The sequence below is a fragment of the Odontesthes bonariensis genome, chromosome 10, assembly GCF_027942865.1.
Source record: "Odontesthes bonariensis isolate fOdoBon6 chromosome 10, fOdoBon6.hap1, whole genome shotgun sequence".
NCBI lineage: Eukaryota > Metazoa > Chordata > Actinopteri > Atheriniformes > Atherinopsidae > Odontesthes > Odontesthes bonariensis.
Window position 1 is genome coordinate 4,514,042 of NC_134515.1, and position 22,561 is coordinate 4,536,602.

General features: G+C 39.1%; 1 protein-coding gene across 2 annotated transcripts in view; it reads left to right on the plus strand.

Moving 5' to 3' along the window:
* The first annotated feature begins 5,925 nt into the window (after nt 1-5,925).
* dennd2da (DENN/MADD domain containing 2Da) overlaps nt 5,926-22,561 on the plus strand; it is a 67,675-nt gene continuing 51,039 nt past the window's right edge. The window contains exons 1-4 of one of the 2 annotated variants that reach the window (XM_075475999.1): nt 5,926-6,176; nt 20,097-20,163; nt 20,278-20,364; nt 22,364-22,426. In XM_075475999.1, coding sequence (XP_075332114.1) covers nt 20,100-20,163; nt 20,278-20,364; nt 22,364-22,426 — 214 coding nt within the window. In that variant the 5' untranslated portion in view covers nt 5,926-6,176; nt 20,097-20,099. The remainder of the gene's footprint in view (nt 6,177-20,096; nt 20,164-20,277; nt 20,365-22,363; nt 22,427-22,561) is intronic. The other variant, XM_075476000.1, reaches the window with a different exon arrangement.

Consider the following 22,561-nt stretch of genomic DNA (forward strand, 5'->3'; position numbering starts at 1 on the left):
CCACAATGCATTTCTCTCCTGCCCGAGCCGAAATCAGCCGGCCTGAAGCTGATTTCCCTTAAGCTCTAAACTCTGTAAACTTTAGCAACATTTGAAACATTTTCAGGCGAGAAAGTAGTCGTTTAGATCCCCAACGTGTTGAAAACCTGACAAAATACCGGCTGTTTACTATTTTGTTCCCACGAATTCGGCGCTACTAAAGCTAGCCGCAGTGAGCAACGCACTTCCGGTTATTTTCACAAAATAAAATACCCGTTGCCTTTTATCATAGGGAAAGCCATTACGATACAATTGGTGCTTTTGTTTTGAAAACAGGAAGTGAACCTACCCTCGTTGTAGCTATCTTGAAACTGCCGTTTTGACAGGAAATGATGATCGGTGACGTCAAATTACGTTGCATCTTGGGTAGTTTGAGTATGAGTAGTAACCTCATGATGCATACCCAACATTTAGGAGAATCTAGTATGCATCCGGGAACTTAAAAAAAGTTAAAGTCAGTAGGAGTTGCAGAAGTAGTAGGAGAAGTAGGCGGTTTCAAACACAGCCATAGTTACTCTATTGATCCCAGAGGGAAACAGTTTAGCATTTAGCTGTAAGCTAGCAGCAGATGCTAGCAAACAATGCTTCCTCATCAACACCTGGACATCTGCTGTGTGATTTAATGCAGTAAAACAAGCATTAGGAAGCTGTTCCTCCAGTCACACCAGAAACCCTCCATCTCTATATACAGATACAGATAGTTACTCTGTTGATCCCAGAGAGAAACAGTTTAGCATGTAGCTGTAAGCTAGCAGCAGATGCTAGCAAACTATGCTTTCTCATCAACAGTAACGGACCAAGCCGGAGATGAAAACATTGTAACTCGTAGTAATCCATGTGTACTGTTAATTACTGCCTTTAAACATTTTGGATATATTAACCTCATTAAACAATCGTACTCAGAGACCTCGCCTACATGTTCATGGTTATTAACAGCCTTTGGAATACCAATCTGTATCATTTGATGGTAAAAACGATTGTCAATCAGCTTCTCACAATAAGCAAAAGTCTTTCAAAGGGTTCAAATCAAATCAAATTTATTTGTAGCACATTTCATGTACATAACAATTCAAAGTGCTTCACATAAAATAAAAGCATTGCAGCAGGGAGTGGAAGAAGCATTAAAAATACATAAAAGAAATTAAAGAGATCATTTAAATGAATTTAAAAACAAGCAACAGTCCAGATAAGTTAAAAGATATCGTGCAGATTTCATGCACAGACACAAGAGAAAAGAATTGTTTTTAACCTGGATTTAAAAAGCAGCACAGCTGTTTCTATAGGGGTCAGACAAGAGCCGCTGTGCTTAAACCTTCAGGTGTTCTGACCAAAGCCGGTCTCATCCGTCTCCAAAAGACCTTAGAAAACTGGGCCAAATGGTTAAAAAGGGCAGAATATATGGCCATTAAATGAATTTTAATGGTGGAAAGGACCAAAAGGAAGAAAACGCAGCAGCGTCAGCATGAGTTGGAACGCCATCGAGTCTAAAAAAAACCAAAAAAAAACCACTGAAGTTGCAGCTGGTTGACAGCATGAAGAGAATAAAAAGGTGGTGCCAATTCTCATCCAATAATTCAACCCATTTGTTTATTTTACATTGTTTCACAGATTAAAAAAAAACTCCTTTGTGTGAGCAGATGATAAATATTTAACCTGGATTTAAAAAAAGTGATTTAAAAAAATCCAGGTTAAAAATCTGTATAAATACTGCCTCTGTAAATAAGTGAAGACTTTCCACTGAATCCTGAGTGAAATGCAGAGACTTCTTCCTCAGTCTTCGGAGATAAAAGCATCTTCTCTTCTCAGAGTGAATGTTAACAACAGGTTTCCATAGTTCTTTCTCACCCAACACAACCACTCCTTTGAAAGCCCAAATCTGAGTTGCTTTCCTTTTCGGCTGCCTGCTGTCTGCTGGTCTAATTCCCACCTGCAGCTCACAGCTCCAGCTCTGGCTCACCGCTCTTCAGGACACCCGGCGGGTAACCCTGCAGGTCAGCTCACCGCCCGCTCTCCGTGCTCGAAGCGTTTTCTGTCCGACTCGAACAGCCTGTAGACTCTAAAGATCGACAACAACAACAATAACTTAATAATAAAGTAGAAATGATATATGCCAAGTTTTTAAATAATGCGTGAAAAGGGTGTGGAGACGGTTAGTGAGCCCACCTTTGTTCAGAGATAAAATGTGGTGAACAAACTAGATGAGCAGGATGTGGTGGCACCGTGACGAGAAAAAACTGAAATAACGTGTCAGTGTTAGTCATTACACAGAAGTAACACACAAAACAGATGCTCCAAAACTGATTTATAACATAAAAACAACTTTTTATTATCATCCTGCTATCACAGTTTTTATTTATCATTAAAAATATAACAGAAACTTGAGTGAAAAAGGGTTATTTTTGCATTAAAGTAGCATGAAGTCAGCTGTAATCCTGTAAGGTTTTAGCATCTGAACCAGAAGACTCTGCCTGAGTGTTCGGTCAAAAGGAACCGGATTGATTTCTGAGGTTAACCGGGTCTCCATACATTCGTTAGTTCCCCTGAACTTGTTTATTTTCCCCCTAACGTGCCTTGAGATGACTGTTATTGTGCATTGGTGCTATATAAATAAAGTTACATGAATTTAACACCTACCAGCTCATATCACTGCATCTCTTTCAACATGTTTAGTAACAAAGATCCTTTCACAGCTGAGTGCGGTTGGTTAGTCTCTAAAAATATGACTCACCCCTCATAGCTTCCTGTTTAAAACCCACACCTGCTGGTTAGCTCTGATCTGCTGAAATGTTTCATTATCCAGCCCACTCGAACACTTCGTGGAGTTCCAAACCACACAAGGAGGACTAAATCTTTAAAGAACTTTATTTTAGAAAGGAACTATGAAGACAATTTATAAAAACAAACGTATTGACTTCTTTTCTTCATGTTTTGCAGGTCATTTTCAGTATATTATTATTTTTTTCCCCCTTGTTCTGTCCAGCATTATGGCTGCAGAATTGTAATCTGAATACAGTTTATGCCTTTATGAATGTAAAGCTCCCCTTGATGCCAAAGAACTGCTTATTTATTCATTTTTGTTACAATACTTAACCGGACTGGGGAAAGAGGAAGAGCAAAGAAAGAGAAACGGAACATAAATGGAAAGAAATAATCAGAGAAAACGATGAAAAACCAGCTGCTGCAACTGTAAAATGTCACATCCAGGAGCAGATGTTGTATCCAAAGCTACAACAGAGGCCGTGGATTGTCTTCCGTTTGGTTTTTATGTCACAGTTTTTATGTGAGGTCAAGTGGGTTTTTTGTCTCGTCTCCATTGCTTTAACTTTTTTTAAGTTCCCGGATGCATACTAGATTCTCCTAAATGTTGGGTATGCATCATGAGGTTACTACTCATACTCAAACTACCCAAGATGCAACGTAACGTGACGTCGCCGATCGTCATTTCCTGTCAAAACGGCAGTTTCAAGCTAGCTACAACGAGGGTAGGTTCACTTCCTGTTTTCAAAACAAAAGCACCAATTGTATGGTAATGGCTTTCCCTATGATAAAAGGCAACGGGTATTTTATTTTGTGAAAATAACCGGAAGTGCGTTACTCACTGCGGCTAGCTTTAGTAGCACCGAATTCGTGGGAACAAAATTGTAAATAGCCGGTATTTTGTCAGGTTTTCAACATGTTGGGGATCTAAACGACTACTTTCTCGCCTGAAAATGTTTCAAATGTTGCTAAAGTTTACAGAGTTTAGAGCTTAAGCGAAATCAGCTTCAGGCCGGCTGATTTCAGCTCGGGCAGGAGCGAAATGCATTGTGGGTAAACGGTCTGCATACTGTCTGATCGATGAGTATGTAGTATGCGGTTTCGAACAAAGCCAAAGTGTTCAGTTATTTTCATAGCTGAATATACAAATTCGACTGTTTGGGTTTTTCTAGTTCCAACAGTATGTAGCTAGCTAAAACCGCACAGCGCATCACGCAGAAGACGGACGCGGATTACGTCAGAGGGTTTCCCGCCACAGAGTTGATTCTCAAGTCAAGTGAAGGATGGAAAATAAAAGGTAAAAAAAGCCGTCAGGTGCCCGGTTCAGTAAAAGAAAGAAGAAGAAGAGAAAAGGAAAAAAAGATGAAGGTCTCATGCAATGATACAGATAGCAATGACAGGCTAATATAGTCTAATGTGAATTAGTGTGTTTATTAGCCTCTTGCTAATAATAGCAAGAAGTAGCAACATTAGCTATGTTATGCTACTACTACTTAGCAGAGATGGGACCAAGTCACACATGTGCAAGTCCCAAGTAATTTTTTCTTGGTCAAGTCCCCTTATTATTGCAGTTTTCCCTGCAGAATCTGATCTTAATAAAGTGAAAACACAAAGATATAAGTAACTGTCAGTAAACATCATTGGCCAATGTGTCCAACCCGTCCACCCCGTATCATATCAAGCTAACGTTAGCTAACTACCGACTAGGCTAACAGGATAATATTAGCTAATTTGACGAGCACTTACTGGTCAGAATGGATCTTCAAATGACGAACAAAGTTGGAAGTTATGCTAGATGCTTAACACTCAAGTCATTCAAGTCGTCGTGTCTCAAGTCAAGTCAAGTGCCGAGTCTTTAACTTCCAAGTCCGAGTCGAGTCTCAAGTCTTTTGTTTATTGTCAAGTCAAGTCACAAGTCATCAAAAACAGCAACTCGAGTCGACTGGAGTCCCCATCTCTGCTACTTATATACATTCATTTCATTGTTAAGCCCTGATAAAGGCAGTGTGTGGCCAAAAACTATTGGCTTTATTTCATTAGTTCCACAATGAGCTGGCTGTTTACAGTAAAACTTAAAGGGACAGTTCGCCTCTTTTGACATGAAGCTGTATGACATCCCATATTAGCGACATCATTTATGAACATTTTCTTACCCCCTGCTGCGTCCTGTGAGCAGAGTTCCAGCCTCGTTTTGGTGTTGATGAAGGTAGTCCGGCTAGTTGGCTGGGGTTAAAAAAGTCCAGCCACCTAGCAATAGCTGCACCTGTTACGGTGTTTGCTGCTCGGTCTGCACAGTTTACATTGGACGCATTGATATCAAGGGAGGCAAAAATAGCGCCAAGAGATTGTGAGGTCTGACTTTTTCCTGGAGAACGATGTTGTGATGCAAATGTATTACTCTTTTGAACACATATTGTTTTGGGAAGCAAAACGCTTTATTTTTTAAGCCCCAGCCAACTAGCCGGACTACCTTCATCAACACCAAAACGAGGCTGGAACTCTGCTCACAGGACGCAGCAGGGGGTAAGAAAATGTTCAGAAATGATGTTGCTGATATGGGATGTCATTCAGCTTCATGTCCAAAGAGACGAACTATACCTTTAATAACTATAGAAATTTTAATCATAAATTATAAAAAGAGTGCCACTGTCTCTTCCTAACGTCTAACATTTTGTAAGCTATACTTTGTGATGTAGCTTTTTGAATAATTTTGTGTGTTATGCTTAGATAATTGGGTGTTAACTTTTGTGTTATGCCTATTTTGACACTTCACATACAGTTGCTAAAGGTCGCATATGTGAAATGCTACTAAGAAACGGGGACTAAAAACACTTCTATGAACTTCACTTGACTGCAGTGTGCAACTTGCCTCCAATAGATATGTGAACTACAGGTTACTGCAGTCCAAGAGCACCTCAACCGCCTCTTTCTTCAGGCTGGCGCATACAGAAATAATGTCTCATATTTCTGTCAGTTTGACTGCCAATACAAGCAGCCTCGGGCTCGTAGAGTGAATAATCAGTTAATCGTTGCACAAATTTATGGACTGACTGGTTTTTCAAAAGCCGACGGACGGGTTTAACGTCACACCCACGCCGTGTCGTCTGTGTGACTGTACTTTGGTTTCACCCAGAAAGAGGAAATCCAAGCTTCAGACTGAAGTCCGTCAACCGCACATGCCTACGACTGCACTTCCTTATACACGTGCTACAATACACTGCGTGCTTCATTGCTCTTAATGCTCTTTACATCCCTGCACGTTCTGTGGATTCTACCCTGTGAAAAGATTCAGCCAAACTGATGCAAAGGCAACGACATTAGCACTCAGTCAAGTGGACTTTTGTCTCCTCTGAGCGGTCGAGACGTCACCGAATGCACAGGTGAGTCTCATCTGGGATTAACCTGCAGGTTTCACTCATTTCACAAATGATTGAACGCAGCTTAAAAGCATCAGGTCAGGGGGGGAAGTTTCCAGTCGAGTCTGTTTCAAAATGACAAAGAGTCTCAAAGCCGCTATTTTCGAAAACATTTAGATTTCGTTTCCTGCCGAATATCACATGACAGACAGAAAACAGAACTTTGATCTTGACAACTTTTACTTCCTGTGGTGAGAATTGCATAAACACTCTACGTTTCACGCTGTTATCAGCAGAGAAGGTTTCAGTTTTCTGACATCTGTGAATATTTTTCATCATTTTTAAATACATAAACATATGTGCCACAGATGATCGATCCCGGTTACCTTTTGTAACATTCTGCACACCTGACCTCCACTGGTAATGAAACTGAACTTATTGCAAACTTCCTCCAGAAACTAAGACTTACTAAACCCTGTTAAATATTACGTTAATGCTAAGTTATTAAATGTTAGAGCGCAGGTTTATTTATTCCTCTGTTGTTAATGATTATAAACGAGCTTGAATAACTTCCATCAGGATATTTAACTCGTCACAGCTTGTTTTATTTCCTTGTAATTGAACAAAGGACACCACAACAGGGTGAAAGATGATACCCATGACTAAAATCCAGTTGTTCACCTTCTTTGTTTGTTTTGTTTTTTTTAAACATGGATGAATGAAAGGAGCAGAGTGACACCCCGGCTTTGCATTTCCACCTTTACAACAGCAGGGGGCAGCAAACATCTGGGATAATTAGCATATTCAAGTCTAAATTAGGAAAAGGTGAAAGTACTTCTTACCCTTTAAGGCATAAAGTGATTGACTACATTTTTACCTATTTCTAATAAGCAAACAAGATTTTTAAGACTAGAAAAGGACACATTTTGTTATTACGACCGATGTTTATTATAAAAAATATGTACAAGATTATGTCCTTTTGTTAGCCTGGCTGACGCGTCCACAATCTCCATGAGATGGTGGTCTGGGAACTAGGTGTGCATTTTCTCGTATTTGAGGCGTGGTTTACGAATGCCTAGAGCCGTTTATTGGGCGCTACGAATGTCTATCAAATGGCGTCTGGTTCTTCCCATGCTGCTTTGCGCGCGATTCATAGCCAATTGTATCACTTATACCAGATGACGACAGAAATTCGACGAGGAAGAAGAAAAAAAAGTAAAATAAAAGTAAACTTGCGCTCTAAGCTACTTAAATTGACAACAAAGTAGGCCTATATGCTATATTCTACATGAATTTTTATGTTGTAGAGTTGTGAATTTATTTTAATAATGGAGAAATTGAGCAGCCTTGCTTTGTCTACAGTAGTAGATCAACCCTCATCTTACTTTGAAGCTCCGGGCTCCCAGAAGTGACGTCAACGAAGCTTTAGCAGCAGAAAAGCTATCAGGCTTGTGTTGATAATAATAAACTCCTGGACTATGTACAAACTTCCAAATGCATCCTTTTGTGAGTACAGACCATATTTGTACTACTGTAGAAGTTTGGTGTCATGGCATGTGATTTTAGTGTGGTAATTTTGGAGATACTGCCAGGGTCCGTTAGCGCTTGTACTAAGCTATTCAGGATAACTCAGTAACTCAGCTGATGTTCAGCCAATATCGGAATAACTGCGGGTGGGCTACTTGGCTGGATGTCACGGTTCAAATGACCCTAGGGTGAATCTACTCCGAAACACTTTCTAAGGCTGCATCGAACGGTAACGTTGTGTCCGCTGTCATGTTGGATTAACACTCTACAAGCTTCGGTGTAGCGCATAGACGTCGTCATCGTCTTGCTGCCCCCCCCCCCCCCCCCCCGTTCTGTGATTGGTTCCCAAACTCTGGCAAAAATAAGGGCGGTGGTTTCCAGGCTGACTTTGCAGTGAGAATGAAATCGAGCGCAAAGCAGCATGGGAATTCCCAGGCTATCCTTTTGTAGGACTGGGCAACGATTAAAATGTTTAATCTAATTAATCACATGATTTCCCTGATTAATCACGATTAATCGCATTTGTACGCAGAATCCAAAAATGAATCCAAAAGTAGTGTATAGCTTTTAGCATTTAGCTTTATTTTAAATGTGCTGCCATATGAATGAAAGTGCCATAACATTTGTTGTGCAAACACACTTTTAACATCAGCATCTTTCTGTAGTTTTTATGTAGAAGCCTCGCTCCACTGTCTGTTTCCTTGAATGACTTGCTGCTATCAGTTGTGTGTTTTGCCTTTAAGTGATATTTTAGACTGGAACTACTACGCTGAGAAGACAATTCAACTTGGCAGTGTTTACAGATGACTTTGGTTCTGTCGACTCCGCCGTCTGGAAGAACTTTAAAATGAAAATGGCCGAGTAAAAGTTCCGTACCCTTCTCCATGTTTGGTGGATCCGCCGATTACTTTCTTTTCCGGTTCCACAGACTTTTACAAAATAAAAGCCTGTGAGCAACAGACTTTTACAATAAAACCTGCGTTAATGCACGATAAAATATTTATCGGCGTTAAATAATTAACAAGTTAACGCGATAATAACGAGTTAACTCACCCAGCCCAAGTCCTTTGACATGTCAGCTGATATTAAAACTAAATCTTCCTCTAAATATAAATCTTCTTCTTGTAACCTGACTCGTGTGTTATTTTCGTGTCCTTCCCCTCGAGGCATTTTGGCAGAGCTACATCACAACTCTGACCAAGACTCATGCGTGAATCTCTTCATGTCGGAGTCGTTGGTCTTCTGGACAATTGGTTCAATTTTCTATAAACATAATGAAGTCATTTTACCTCTTTATTACCAAGGCGTGGGCTACTTCTGCAGTAGAAATCCAAGAAACCTCCTGCCAGTTTTCAGTGGCTAAAGGACGTTATGTGTCATCTAAAACTAGAAAAGATCTCATATACAGTAAGAGGCTGCACAAAAGATGGCCCATCATATCTTATTTTAACTCTTTTAAATCCTTCCCTGCTTATCAATAAGTCCCCCTGTGGTGTCTTTTGTTGCGTGTGTTTCTGTTTTAAGCCTCTCTATGTTTTAGTTTTTGTTTTGTTCAGTTTAAATCTCACTGAGTGGGACTTTGGCGTCCCTGAAGGAACGAGCGTGGGCTGGAGTGGTTGTTCTGAATCAAAGTAGTTTAGTTTTACATTCTCTTTTACTTTTTATTTCATTTGCGTGCAATTGATTTCGCATATTAGCTGTATATGATGGGGAGAGTGGGATAAGTTGAGCCATCTTTTACGTATTCTCTCCGTAAGATGAGCGTAAACGAGAGAGAGGGAAGTGAAATTAAAGCCTTTAACTAAACTTTAGGGCGCGTTTTATCAGTTTAAATAATCCGAATGAATAAACTGACCATCAAGCTGAATATAAATTGAATCTGTGAGAAATGTTCAAGTAGACTTGCCTCTTTAAGGAAATAAATGAGACTATTTGTAGAACAAGAATGGGGAAAAAAATACGTTTTCTCTTTAAAGATTCCATCAAAGTTGTAATCTCCCCCCCAAAAACTGAAAGATTGCTAAATAAAACCACACAAATACTGAAGCAGAATAACTGAACAAATGTGACTGAAACTAAAACTTCTGCCTAAATGAACAACATTGGAATCATGTGGTGTATGTTGAATGCACAACCCTCCCCCACGCTTTCACTTTGGGGAACTTGCAAACAAAGCAGCAGCCGATGCAAATGACTTTCCATCCATGTTTGCTGTGAAATGGAAATTATCGCTCCTTATGGCTCACATTAACCTGCATTGTTTGGCTCTCTTTGCTCCATATCTCATATTGTGGGAAAAAAAAAAAACTATCTGGGTTACCACTTCAGGCCCATAGGTAGCTAAATAAACGGACATGAATATTTCCAGATCTGGATAAACCGGCCGTTACTTTCTGATACGTGAACATTTGAAGAGAAGTTGGTGCCCATCACTCCTCCGGTGTGTTTCTTCTTTTATAAAGTGTGACAGAAATGATCATCGCTTCCAAAATCAATGGCTCTGACCCCACTTTTCCCTAAACTGTAGGAGTTGCACAAACAAAAGCCAGTGGGAACTTTTTCTTGATGCTTCACCTGGGTAATGAGCATTGCGAATGAATGTATTTTAACCCAAATCCTTTGGTTTCCCTAAACCTAACCAACTACTTTAAGAGTCTAGACCAGAGATACTCACTTTTTTTTTCACAAGAGCCACATTAGCAGAACAAAATCAAGGGAAGAGCCACTTTTACCACAAAATACTAAAGTGCCCTTTTTGTAAATATGCATAAAACATCCCACAAAAAAGAAACAACACAGCCAATACATTTTCAATTCAGACCACATTTACCTTAATACTGAGCTGAGCAGAAGCTGGCGTGCATGTGCTCGACTTTCTTCATGTTGTATTTGTAGTTTGTTGTTGTAATCATAGTGAGACATTCAGGATGAGCATGGTTTTTGTGCTGGTTTTTGCCCTTTTTTAATTAAAAACCGATCCATTGTGCCTGCATCTCGCTGGCTAAAGGAGCTAAAGGAGCTAAAGGAGCTAGCGTGCGCTAAGTGGGCTGCGTTGCCAGGTTTAACAGTGCCCCCTTTAGGAAACACCATTAAGCCTTAATTAATACTTAATAAATGTACTTAATACTGTGAAAAATGTATTGTTATTGTTACCATATTGTTAGGAGCTACTATGCGAGTGTGAGCCGCCAATTAAAGCTTGAGGAGCCGCACAATAAGTATCTCTGGTCTAGACCTTACCCAGAGGGCTTGATAAGTAATTTATCCTCCATTTGTGTATTTTGTGGCTCAAGTAAAGGTTTACTAACATGTTATAAATACTTGCATGTATCATTTGTCAGGGCTCAAATGACCACCGTAACTGTTTAAACTGAAGCATCCCATTTTTAACCACATGACTTTCCTTCAAAGTCGAGGACGAGAGCTTCGGAAGAGCTTTCAACCGGGCCCTTACTTTCATGTCTTTGAGCTTTTTTTTTTGGTTATTTCTATACAATGAAAGCAGCTCAAAGCTTCAATAATCACAATGAAAATAAAGAACATTTCTAATAATGAGGGATTTTTCTCATGGAGTATAAACCACCTTGTGTGTTGTGTACTTACAGGCGTGGTCAAGCGTGAGCTCATGAATCCGTTTGTTCTCAGACGTGAATGATGAACAATGTGTGCAGACTTGTTTTCTGGAATCAAAGTCCATTATTCTCACTGCACAATAGTGGAGTTAGTGGCAGACACAATGCACTTCACTACGTTTTTGTACTTTAACGCACTTGTAATGGGAGCCGATGACTCCGCAGTTGCTTTAAAGGGACAGCACAACATTTTAGAAATGTACTTATTTCTTTCTATGTAAGAATAAGATGAAGATCCATGAATAAAAATCATATGAATCAGGTTGACTCAGGACATGGTAGGAATAACGATTATTCAAAGCTAAGTTTACCTCTGAAGCACCTGTTTAACTTTTTAAAATGATTATCTTTACATAAATAATGTGAAAAAATAGGGCTGAGCCTCCTAAAATCATCACACCAACCTGGGAACCAGGGAGTGGTTCATCTTACCCCTCTCCCCTAAACTCTAGTAGATGTGTGAACAAATGTAAGTGAAATCTTATACTTTAACCTTAAATCCTCATCTTATTCCTAAACCTAACCAAATACTTTAGAGCCTCGACCTTACTCTGAGGTTTTGATTGGTAAATTGTGAGTAAAAACCAAAAAATGGTCTCAAACTTGTGGTTGGAAACACTCCATCCTCCATATGTGCCCTTTAAGGCTTCATGTAAATGCTTTTAAACATCCATAAACAACCAGTGTGACTTTACGTGTTATGTTTCTTTAAGATAGGAATAGGTTTTCTCCTAAAGCAGCTGCGTGTTACAATCGGAGGAGATCAACGTAGCTTGAATGTGTTTCGTCCAGCTGAGTAATCCTGCCTTAGGCCGAGGTTAGGGCCACCAACCTTATTAAATTAAATGCATAAATACAGAAAAAAAATTGATTAAATGCAGAAATAAGTAAATAATTTAAAAAAAAGCTAATGTGCAGGAATAAATTCAGGCTCATTTAATGTATTGAATGTATTTATTAGATGTTTATTAGGAGAAATCAGCTTAAATCTGAATATCTGAGTATGTGAAGTGCTTAAATGACACGTGATACCTCTAAAAAGCTTGAGAGGAGTCTGTTAGTTGTGGTGTTATAATAATGATGTCACAACTGAGTTGGAAGTCAGAAAACCAGTAGAATCTGCTCACTGTTGCACTAACTGACCAGACAAACTACTAGAAGCTTAAACAACCTGATAACTTAGCTCTGCGTTCAATTTAGCTGCTACAAACACGCACATCCTATTAGCAGAGATGGGACCAAGTCACACATGTGCAAGTCTCAAGTAAGTCCCAAGTCTTAGCTTTCAAGTCTCAAGTAAGTCCCAAGTCTTAGCTTTCAAGTCTCAAGTCTTAGCTTTCAAGTCCCAAGTAAGTCCCAAGTCTTAGCTTTCAAGTCTCAAGTAAGTCTCAAGTCTTAGCTTTCAAGTCTCAAGTAAGTCCCAAGTCTTAGCTTTCAAGTCTCAAGTACGTCTCAAGTCTTAGCTTTAAAGTCCCAAGTAAGTCTCAAGTCTTAGCTTTCAAGTCTCAAGTAAGTCCCAAGTCTTTGCTTTCAAGTCTCAAGTAAGTCTCAAGTCTTAGCTTTCAAGTCTCAAGTAAGTCCCAAGTCTTAGCTTTCAAGTCTCAAGTAAGTCCCAAGTCTTAGCTTTCAAGTCTCAAGTAAGTCTCAAGTCTTAGCTTTCAAGTCTCAAGTAAGTCTCAAGTCTTAGCTTTCAAGTCTCAAGTAAGTCCCAAGTCTTAGCTTTCAAGTCTCAAGTACGTCTCAAGTCTTAGCTTTAAAGTCCCAAGTAAGTCTCAAGTCTTAGCTTTCAAGTCTCAAGTAAGTCCCAAGTCTTTGCTTTCAAGTCTCAAGTAAGTCTCAAGTCTTAGCTTTCAAGTCTCAAGTAAGTCCCAAGTCTTAGCTTTCAAGTCTCAAGTAAGTCCCAAGTCTTAGCTTTCAAGTCTCAAGTAAGTCTCAAGTCTTAGCTTTCAAGTCTCAAGTAAGTCCCAAGTCTTAGCTTTCAAGTCTCAAGTAAGTCCCAAGTCTTAGCTTTCAAGTCTCAAGTAAGTCTCAAGTCTTTGCTTTCAAGTCTCAAGTAAGTCCCAAGTCTTAGCTTTCAAGTCTCAAGTAAGTCCCAAGTCTTAGCTTTCAAGTCTCAAGTAAGTCCCAAGTCTTAGCTTTCAAGTATCAAGTATGTCTCAAGTCTTAGCTTTCAAGTCTCAAGTAAGTCCCAAGTCTTAGCTTTCAAGTCTCAAGTAAGTCCCAAGTCTTAGCTTTCAAGTCTCAAGTAAGTCCCAAGTCTTAGCTTTCAAGTCTCAAGTAAGTCCCAAGTCTTAGCTTTCAAGTCCCAAGTAAGTCCCAAGTCTTAGCTTTCAAGTCTCAAGTAAGTCCCAAGTCTTAGCTTTCAAGTCTCAAGTAAGTCCCAAGTCTTAGCTTTCAAGTCTCAAGTAAGAACCAAGTAATTTTTTCTTAGGCAAGTCAAAGTCAGCTCACCTTATTATTGCAGTTTTACCTGCAAAATCTGATCTTAATAAAGTGAAAACACAAAGATATAAGTAACTGTCAGTAAACATCATTGGCCAATGTGTCCAACCTGTCCACCCCGTATCATATCAAGCTAACGTTAGCTAACTACCGACTAGGCTAACAGGATAATATTAGCTAATTCAACAAGCACTTACTGGTCAGAATGGATCTTCAAATGACGAACAAAGTTGGAAGTTGTCGTCTGGCTGTCTGAGATGTTGATGCCGCATGTCTTGCACTGAGCTGTTCGTCTTTTGCCGTCAAAATGGTGATTACGAAAGCCGAAGACAACGACTCTCGGTCCCGCTGACATGTTGATCCTGCGCTCCTACCGGGTAATCCATATTATTTTTTAAATTATTAATTCAATATTCAAACTGAAAACATGAACTGAATAACTCTCAAGTCATTCAAGTCATCGTGTCTCAAGTCAAGTGCCGAGTCTTTAACTTCCAAGTCCGAGTCGAGTCTCAAGTCTTTTATTTTTTGTCAAGTCGAGTCACAAGTCATCAAAACAGCGACTCGAGTCCCCATCTCTGCCTATTAGTGAAACTGGTTTTAATGAGACACAAAGAGTTTTATGTGCTGGACAGCCATGCTTGGGTTAGCTCTAACCCATGATGAGGTTCCTACGACTCTTAAGGAGGCATCCCAGTTGATTTTTCACACCGGGAACTCTGAAATTCCTGCTTCTGGAGTCCCAAAAGAGTGCAACTCAAAAGATAGTCCCACCTTCTTCCTCCTGTATCTCCAACCCATCACCAAAGCTTTCCTGAAACAACCTGGAGAACCACCTTTGCTTGTCCAAAAGCCTTTTTAATCACGGTTTCAAGGCCAGCCTGGCAGCAGATTTCCACAGTTTTCAGATCTACCAGCTTTGGATGCACATGATCGGAGCTTTGGAAGTAGCTCTGTTTTTGGGGCTTTGAACAGAATCGTAGTCCCCACCATGACATGAAGCAGGAAAATAGTTTTAAGTAGGGCTGGGCTCGTTATTATCGCGTTAACTTGATAATTATTTATCGCCGGTAAATATTTTATCGCGCATTAACGCAGGTTTTATTATTTATTTTATTATTGTAAAAGTCTGTTGCTCATAAGCTTTTATTTTGTAATAGTCTGTTGCTCACAGGCTTTTATTTTGTAAAAGTCTGCTGCTGTCTGCTGTGGAACAGGAAAAGAAAGTAATCGGCGGATCCACCAAACATGGAGAAGGGTACGGAACTTTTACTCGGCCATTTTCATGTTAAAGTTCTTCCAGACGGCGGAGTCGACAGAACCAAAGTCATCTGTAAACACTGCCAAGTTGAATTGTCTTCTCAGCGTAGTAGTTCCAGTCTAAAATATCACTTAAAGGCAAAACACACAACTGATAGCAGCAAGTCATTCAAGGAAACAGACAGTGGAGCGAGGCTTCTACATAAAAACTACAGAAAGATGCTGATGTTAAAAGTGTGTTTGCACAACAAATGTTATGGCACTTTCATTCATATGGCAGCACATTTAAAATAAAGCTAAATGCTAAAAGCTATACGCTACTTTTGGATTCATTTTGGGATTTTGCGTACAAATGCGATTAATCGTGATTAATCAGGGAAATCATGTGATTAATTAGATTAAACATTTTAATCGTTGCCCTGCCCTAGTTTTAAGCATTTTAATACCATTACCACAGTTTTTACATTAAAGTAGATCTGGTGCATCTCATCTTCTTCTTCCATACATTAATTTATTCAATGTTTTAACTGATTAAATTGACTTGTTTTGACAACCAAGTAGATTTATCCTGATTCTAAATTCTTACGAATAAAATCTAATTCATGTAAAATCCCATTTTTTGGAGTGTCCTAAGTGAAGTGAATCGATGAGGCCTCACTCCTCCGGGCTTTACTGAACGTTTAGTATGTAGAAGTTGTGAGTTGTTGCTTTGCTCGGCAGCGTCTCGTGTGTTAAACTTTAACTGCAGCCACTTTGCTTTGCCTTCCTCTCCTGGTATTTCTGCTTTAACCTTTAACTGATATCCGTCATGCTCATGCTCATCACCCGGCTGCCGTGTGTGACATATTCAAAACAAACGAGTCACCTACACTCTCAGAAAATAAAGTACAGAATTGTACCTTTAGGGGTATGATGGCTTGTCACTGGGGCAGTACCCTCAGGTATAAGGTATAGTTTTGTACCCTTGTGGTTTGTACCTTGCAGAGATTGTACCCTTGTACCCCAGCATGTAGAAAAAAAGGTACATATATGTACCTTTTACCACTTGAGTACATATATGTACCTTTTACCACTTGAGTACATATGTGTACCTTTTACCACTTGAGTACATATATGTACCTTTTACCACTTGAGTACATATGTGTACCTTTTACCACTTGAGTACATAAATGTACCTTTTTGGACCCTCAAAAAGGTACATATATGTACTTTTTACCACTTGAGTACACATATACATCTTTACATTAGTACATTTTTTTTTTAAATTTTTTTTTTGAAAGAGGCTCAAGACCTACCTTTTTTAGTTTAGCTTACAGCTGAATTTTATTTATATATATATATATTATTATTATTTTGTGTTTGTTTGTTTGTTTTGTTTTAGTTTACTTTTATCTATTCATCCATTATTTAAAATATTTATTTATTTATTATTATTTTATTTTATTATATATATTTTTTAAATTATTTTATTATATACTTATTATACACTTATTTATCCAGTGTTTTTCCTCATGGGGATCTTCGTCTGTGGGGTCATTACTGTGGGGATCGCCCTGGTTCGGGGTGGCTGGGGGATCCTGCCCTGCAGCCCTGGCTGTGGTGTGGATGCCAGCCTGCCCTGATCTGGGCGGTTCCCCGTGGTGGCGGCCTCTGTGGTCATTGGTGGGCTGGCTCCCGGTGTGGACAGATCCCCAAGATACCGTTTCCTCACTTCAGCGTCAAGCCAGATTTTAATGTTGATTTTAATGTTGATTTTAATGTTGATTGTTGTTGATATTGATGTTGCTCATGTTGGGGGGGGTGGTGGTGGGGGGGGGGGGGTAGTATGTGTGCAGTGTGGTTGTCGGTGTGATGTTGTGTGTGAGTTTATGCATGAATTGATTTGATTACTGATTTTATTATGTAAAGCACTTTGTGCTGCTTTTTAGTATGAAAGGTGCTATATAAATAAAGTTTGATTTGATTTGATATGTACCTTTTGGCCCCTCAAAAAGGTACATATATGTACTTTTTACCACTTGAGTACATATATGTACCTTTTGGCCCCTCAAAAAGGTACTTTTGGACCCTCAAAAAGGTACATATATGTACCTTTAGGTCCAATAATTAACCCTAGGGGGTACATTAGTATAGATTGTACCTCAGGGGACAAAAAAGGACTCGTACTGTACCCCTATTTCTGAGAGTGTAGAACTCATCACTTCCTGTTCCAGAAATGTTTTCCCCAAATATGATCAATGACCGACTACACGACACGTCTTAAAACTGTGAAACGCAGACTAAAGGCGGAAAAATACTCATGTTTTACCATAACAAACCAATATTGTGAATACTTTACTGTTGGCTTTGTTCCACTAACCCGGCCCCGATGCATTCCACTTGCACACTGGTGGTTTAAATTGCAGAAAAGTTTCCCATGGGGGCAACATGTCCTGTCATTTTGTCCTGCTATAAATAGCTCGGCGTCTTCCCATCCAGAACCAATAATGCTCATACACAATACATGCAGCATGAGCCTCCAGCTCAATTTTCAAACATGGTTCTTTATCTTGGAGAAGTATTGAAGCTCCGGCAATAAACTAGAGGCAATCGCGGTCCCTCCCTGGCCTAGAAAAAATAACAGACTCGGGCCAAGATATTGTTTCATCAGTCACTATCATAAAAAATGGGAATATAATGTTTTGTTCAAGAGATTAAAGCTTGGTGAGCTATAATGTTGTTTTTGGAGACTTGCCAATTTAGATTAATAAAACATATCAGCAGTACAGGATCATCCGAGTCTACGCATACCATCATCGCACACATCATAAATTCAGGCAATCTGGCCCCTTTACTGCTCTGAGAAGATAAATTCAGCCCGACGTGATTACAAATATCCCTTTCAAAGTCTTCAGTTATCTCGTAAAAATTGGATTCAGGTGTTATCCAGGTCAGTTTCATTCTCTACACTTCAGTGTAAAACAAGAAGGAAACAGAGGAAAGTGGGTCATGGAGCAGTAGGACTAAAGAATGAGTCACCTGGGCGAGCACTGACTCCTGTTTTTATTAAAATAAGGGGATAAAGACATTGTTGTCCAGCAATATCTCACAAGAAAAACGTGTTAGTTCCATGATTTGAGGTTAGGAATCATGAAATGGCCACATATGTTTTATTCTTATGGAGGGTGGCGTCCATGTGACTTGACAGTTAACGTAGATCCATTAATGTTGACACATCAGACCCAACCATGTGTTCTGTAATATCAAACCTGACCCTTTATGTTTATTCTAACTCTAGACTTCTGCTTTTTAACTTCTAATCTTTCAAAGAATTGTGAAATAAAGAAATTGAAATGACTGTAGGGAGCATTTTGTTGCCAGAGAACGCCAGAGATGTGCTTGCTCTTAATAACTGACGGGATTGTTTTATCGTCGCCGCTTTGCATGTCTGTAACACGTCCTCAAAGATTAACTCTGTGTTCGAAACCGCATACTTCTCCTACTACTCCTACTAACTTTTTGAGTTAGTATGCCAGTTTGAGTAAGCGAGAAGTTCCCGGATGCATACTAGATTCTCTGAAATGTTGGGTATGCATCATGAGGTTACTACTCATACTCAAACTACCCAAGATGCAACGTAACGTGACGTCGCCGATCGTCATTTCCTGTCAAAACGTCAGTTTCAAGCTAGCTACAACGAGGGTAGGTTCACTTCCTGTTTTCACAACAAAAGCACCAATTGTATCGTAATGGCTTTCCCTATGATAAAAGGCAACGGGTATTTTATTTTGTGAAAATAACCGGAAGTGCGTTGCTCACTGCGGCTAGCTTTAGTAGCACCGAATTCGTCATAACAAAATTGTAAATAGCCGGTATTTTGTCAGGTTTTCAACACGTTGGGGATCTAAACGACTACTTTCTCTCCTGAAAATGTTTCAAATGTTGCTAAAGTAAGTGAACAATTACGCCCACGACAGCGTTAGTTGCTTACATGGACGTGTGATTAAATGGCAAGTTACAATTAACCAAATCAAAGCCAAAAAATAAGTTCCTGTTCAGTAAATTTGGTCCTTATTTTTTCGTTGGGGAAAAATATTAAAATTCGTTAGCTTGAGGCTGGAGATCTTTATTAGACTCCACCAAATGTTTATCAAACCTCAGGTGGCGTTAAACTTATTGACTCTTATTAGACTAAACATGGAGAAGCAGCATTTAGCTGTTATGCTGCAAACAAGTGGAACAAACTGCCAGTGGAGATTAAACTTTCACCAAATGGAGACATTTTTAAATCCAGGTTAAAGACATTTCTGTTCTCATGTGTCTATGCATGAAATCTGCACGATATCTTTGAACTTATCTGGACTGTTGCTTGTTTTTAAATTCATTTAAATTATTTTATTTGTTTCTCTTTATATTCTTTTATGTATTTTTAATGCTTCTTCCACTCCCTGCTGCAATGCTTTTATTCTATGTGAAGCAATTTGAATTGTTTTGGACATGAAATGTGCTACAAATAAATTTGATTTGATTTATTAAATGGCATTGGGAAAGAACAGGTGAATTATGACCCATTTGGCTTTCCATACTTAATGCACACCAGAATGAGCTCCACAAAATGGAACAGGAAGTAAATATGTAGCTGAAGATGAACAGGTTTAACAGACTAGAACACAATACATGGAAATCCAAAGAACAGGGTTAGAGTTAGACCATGACAATTTGTTAATAATTTGACGTAAAAAAATTGGAATTAATTTTCAGTTAAGCATGAATAACTGTGGAAAAATGACATATCAGCAGATATTTTCTTTCTATAAAAGTCAAGAGGGCCACTGAATCATTTCAAACCACCCAGTCAATATAATTCACATTGCAAGTTGAGGTTTTATTACTTAATTATTTACTGCTTTATTTACTTCTTTCTTTCCCATGACTTGATTTTTTCGTCTTCATTCATCACTTTATCTTTTTTTTATTTTTATATTTTTATATTATTTATTTATTTTATTTTATCTTAATTTCATTTAATTTTTAATTTTTATTATTATTGTTTTTTTTATTAAACATCACTTTATCTAAACATCTGTATGGCCTGTTCCATCAGGACATGGAGGACCAGCTGTCTCCAAATACACGGAGGAGTTTCACATTCTCATCTCTTCGCATTAAAAGTAAGACAGACAATCTCACAAAGTCACAGAGATGCTCATTTCTTGATTTAGATAAACTCTCTCTGTTCAGTTCAGTAACACCACTTTTATTATCTGGATGTGAATCTTCCGCAGAGAGGCACAACAGTGAGGAAGACAGCGGATTTGCTCAGAGGAGACTTTTGCGGTCTTTTTCATCGACCCGAGAATCAACGAGAAAAGGTAAACAAGACACTTCTCAGTTTTGTAGGATAAGACGAGTCTTGGCTCACGTTGTGGGTCCTTCAGCAGATAAGATTGTTAATCATCTGAGTATCATTTGTTCCTTTAACAAGCAGAGGTCTGGTTTGGTATCATTTGTTTGTCTAAGGCAAAGGTGGAACCTGTAAAAGTGTACAGCAGATCTGGGTAACAGAGCCTTTCTATATTCATTTTTATTAGGGCTGGGCAACGATTAAAATGTTTAATCTAATTAATCACATGATCTCCCTGATTAAACACGATTAATCGCATTTGAACGCAAAATCCAAAAATAAATTCAAAAGTAGTGTATAGCTTTTAGCATTTAGTTTTATTTTAAATGTGCTGCCATATGAATGAAAGTGCCATAACATTTGTTGTGCAAACACACTTTTAACATCAGCATCTTTCTGTAGTTTTTATGTAGAAGCCTCGCTCCACTGTCTGTTTCCTTGAATGACTTGCTGCTATCAGTTGTGTGTTTTGCCTTTAAGTGATATTTTAGACTGGAAATACTACGCTGAGAAGACAATTCAACTTGGCTGTAAATGCAGGAGTTAAAAAAAAAAAAAGATTTTGAAATACGTGCTTTTATGCTGAAACAAGTAAAACAGGAAGTAGCGCCGGTTAGCTCCGTGAGCTTCACACAGAGACCGAGGAGCACCTGTAGCGGTGATGTTAGCTGCTAGTTTGTCTTTATTTTATTACTCCATGCTTCGTGGTGTTTGCTGTAACTGTGTGAATGTGATGCATTCAACAGACTTTTACAATAATAAAAACTGCGTTAATGCGCGATAACATATTTATCGGCGTTAAATAATTAACAAGTTAACGTGATAATAACGAGTTAACTCGCCCAGCCCTGATTTTTATTCCTTCAAGCTTGAAGACGACAGCTTTGAGAAACGGATCAAATTCTGTGATAGATGGACTGATGAAAAAGCCTAAAACCTTGTTTATACTTGCTGTTCTCACCCTCACACCAGGGGGCGTCGTCTTCAAAAACTGACGTCACAAAAGATGTGCTTTGGTGTGGTTTTGGCCCCTTTGTAACTCTGTAAACTTTAGCAACATTTGAAACATTTTCAGGTGAGAAAGTAGTCGTTTAGATCCCCAACGTGTTGAAAACCTGACAAAATACCGGCTATTTACAATTTTGTTCCCACGAATTCGGCGTTACTAAAGCTAGCTGCAGTGAGCAACGCACTTCCAGTTCTTTTCACAAAATAAAATACCCGTTGCCTTTTATCATAGGGAAAGCCATTACCATACAATTGGTGCTTTTGTTTTGAAAACAGGAAGTGAACCTACCCTCGTTGTAGCTAGCTTGAAACTGCCGTTTTGACAGGAAATGACGATCGGCGACGTCATGTTGCGTTGCATCTTGGGTAGTTTGAGTATGAGTAGTAACCTCATGATGCATACCCAACATTTCAGAGAATCTAGTATGCATCCGGGAAAAAAGTCAATAGGAGTAGTAGGAGAAGTATGCGGTTTCGAACACAGCCTACGAATCCTCATTAAAACCAGAGTAAAAGTTGGACCACAGAAGGCTTCCGCTGTCTCAGCAGCAACACCTAGTGTCCTGGAAGAGAACTGCAGGGAATACGGCGCTCCTGTAGTGCCAGTATAAAAGGTTATGGCGCTGTGTTGCCATCGCACTTTGCTAGCATAACGACCAATGCGGCGAGTATAATCGCAGCTTCAAATTTGCAGTCATTGCTTCAGAAGAAGTCGAATGAAAGTACAAAATGAATAAAGAAACACAACTTTAGGATTTGAAGCCACGTCTTGTGCTTTTGTAACATTTACAAAGGTTTTAACTTCTCGGGTTTTGATGGGTCGTACGGATGCTTGTACGAAGCCATAACTTCCAGACCATAAATGGTGAAAAAAGCAGTTTATTATGAGTTTCACATTGAAAAAGAACAACTGGTAACAGGATATAAAATAAGCCTGATATTCCTTTTCATTTTTAAAGCAGAGCCGGATGAGGACCCCGCCGCAGAGCTACGCCGTGTTCGAGAACAGTTGAAGAAGTTGGGTATGTGTGAAAATAAACACGAGGATTTCTTTTCTTCATCACTCAGTGGGTCTACATGGTGAGATTAATTGGATTACAGCTATAGTTGGGTTATAATCCTTATCTGAGCGAGGGTAATTCTCCTTGGATAAATGG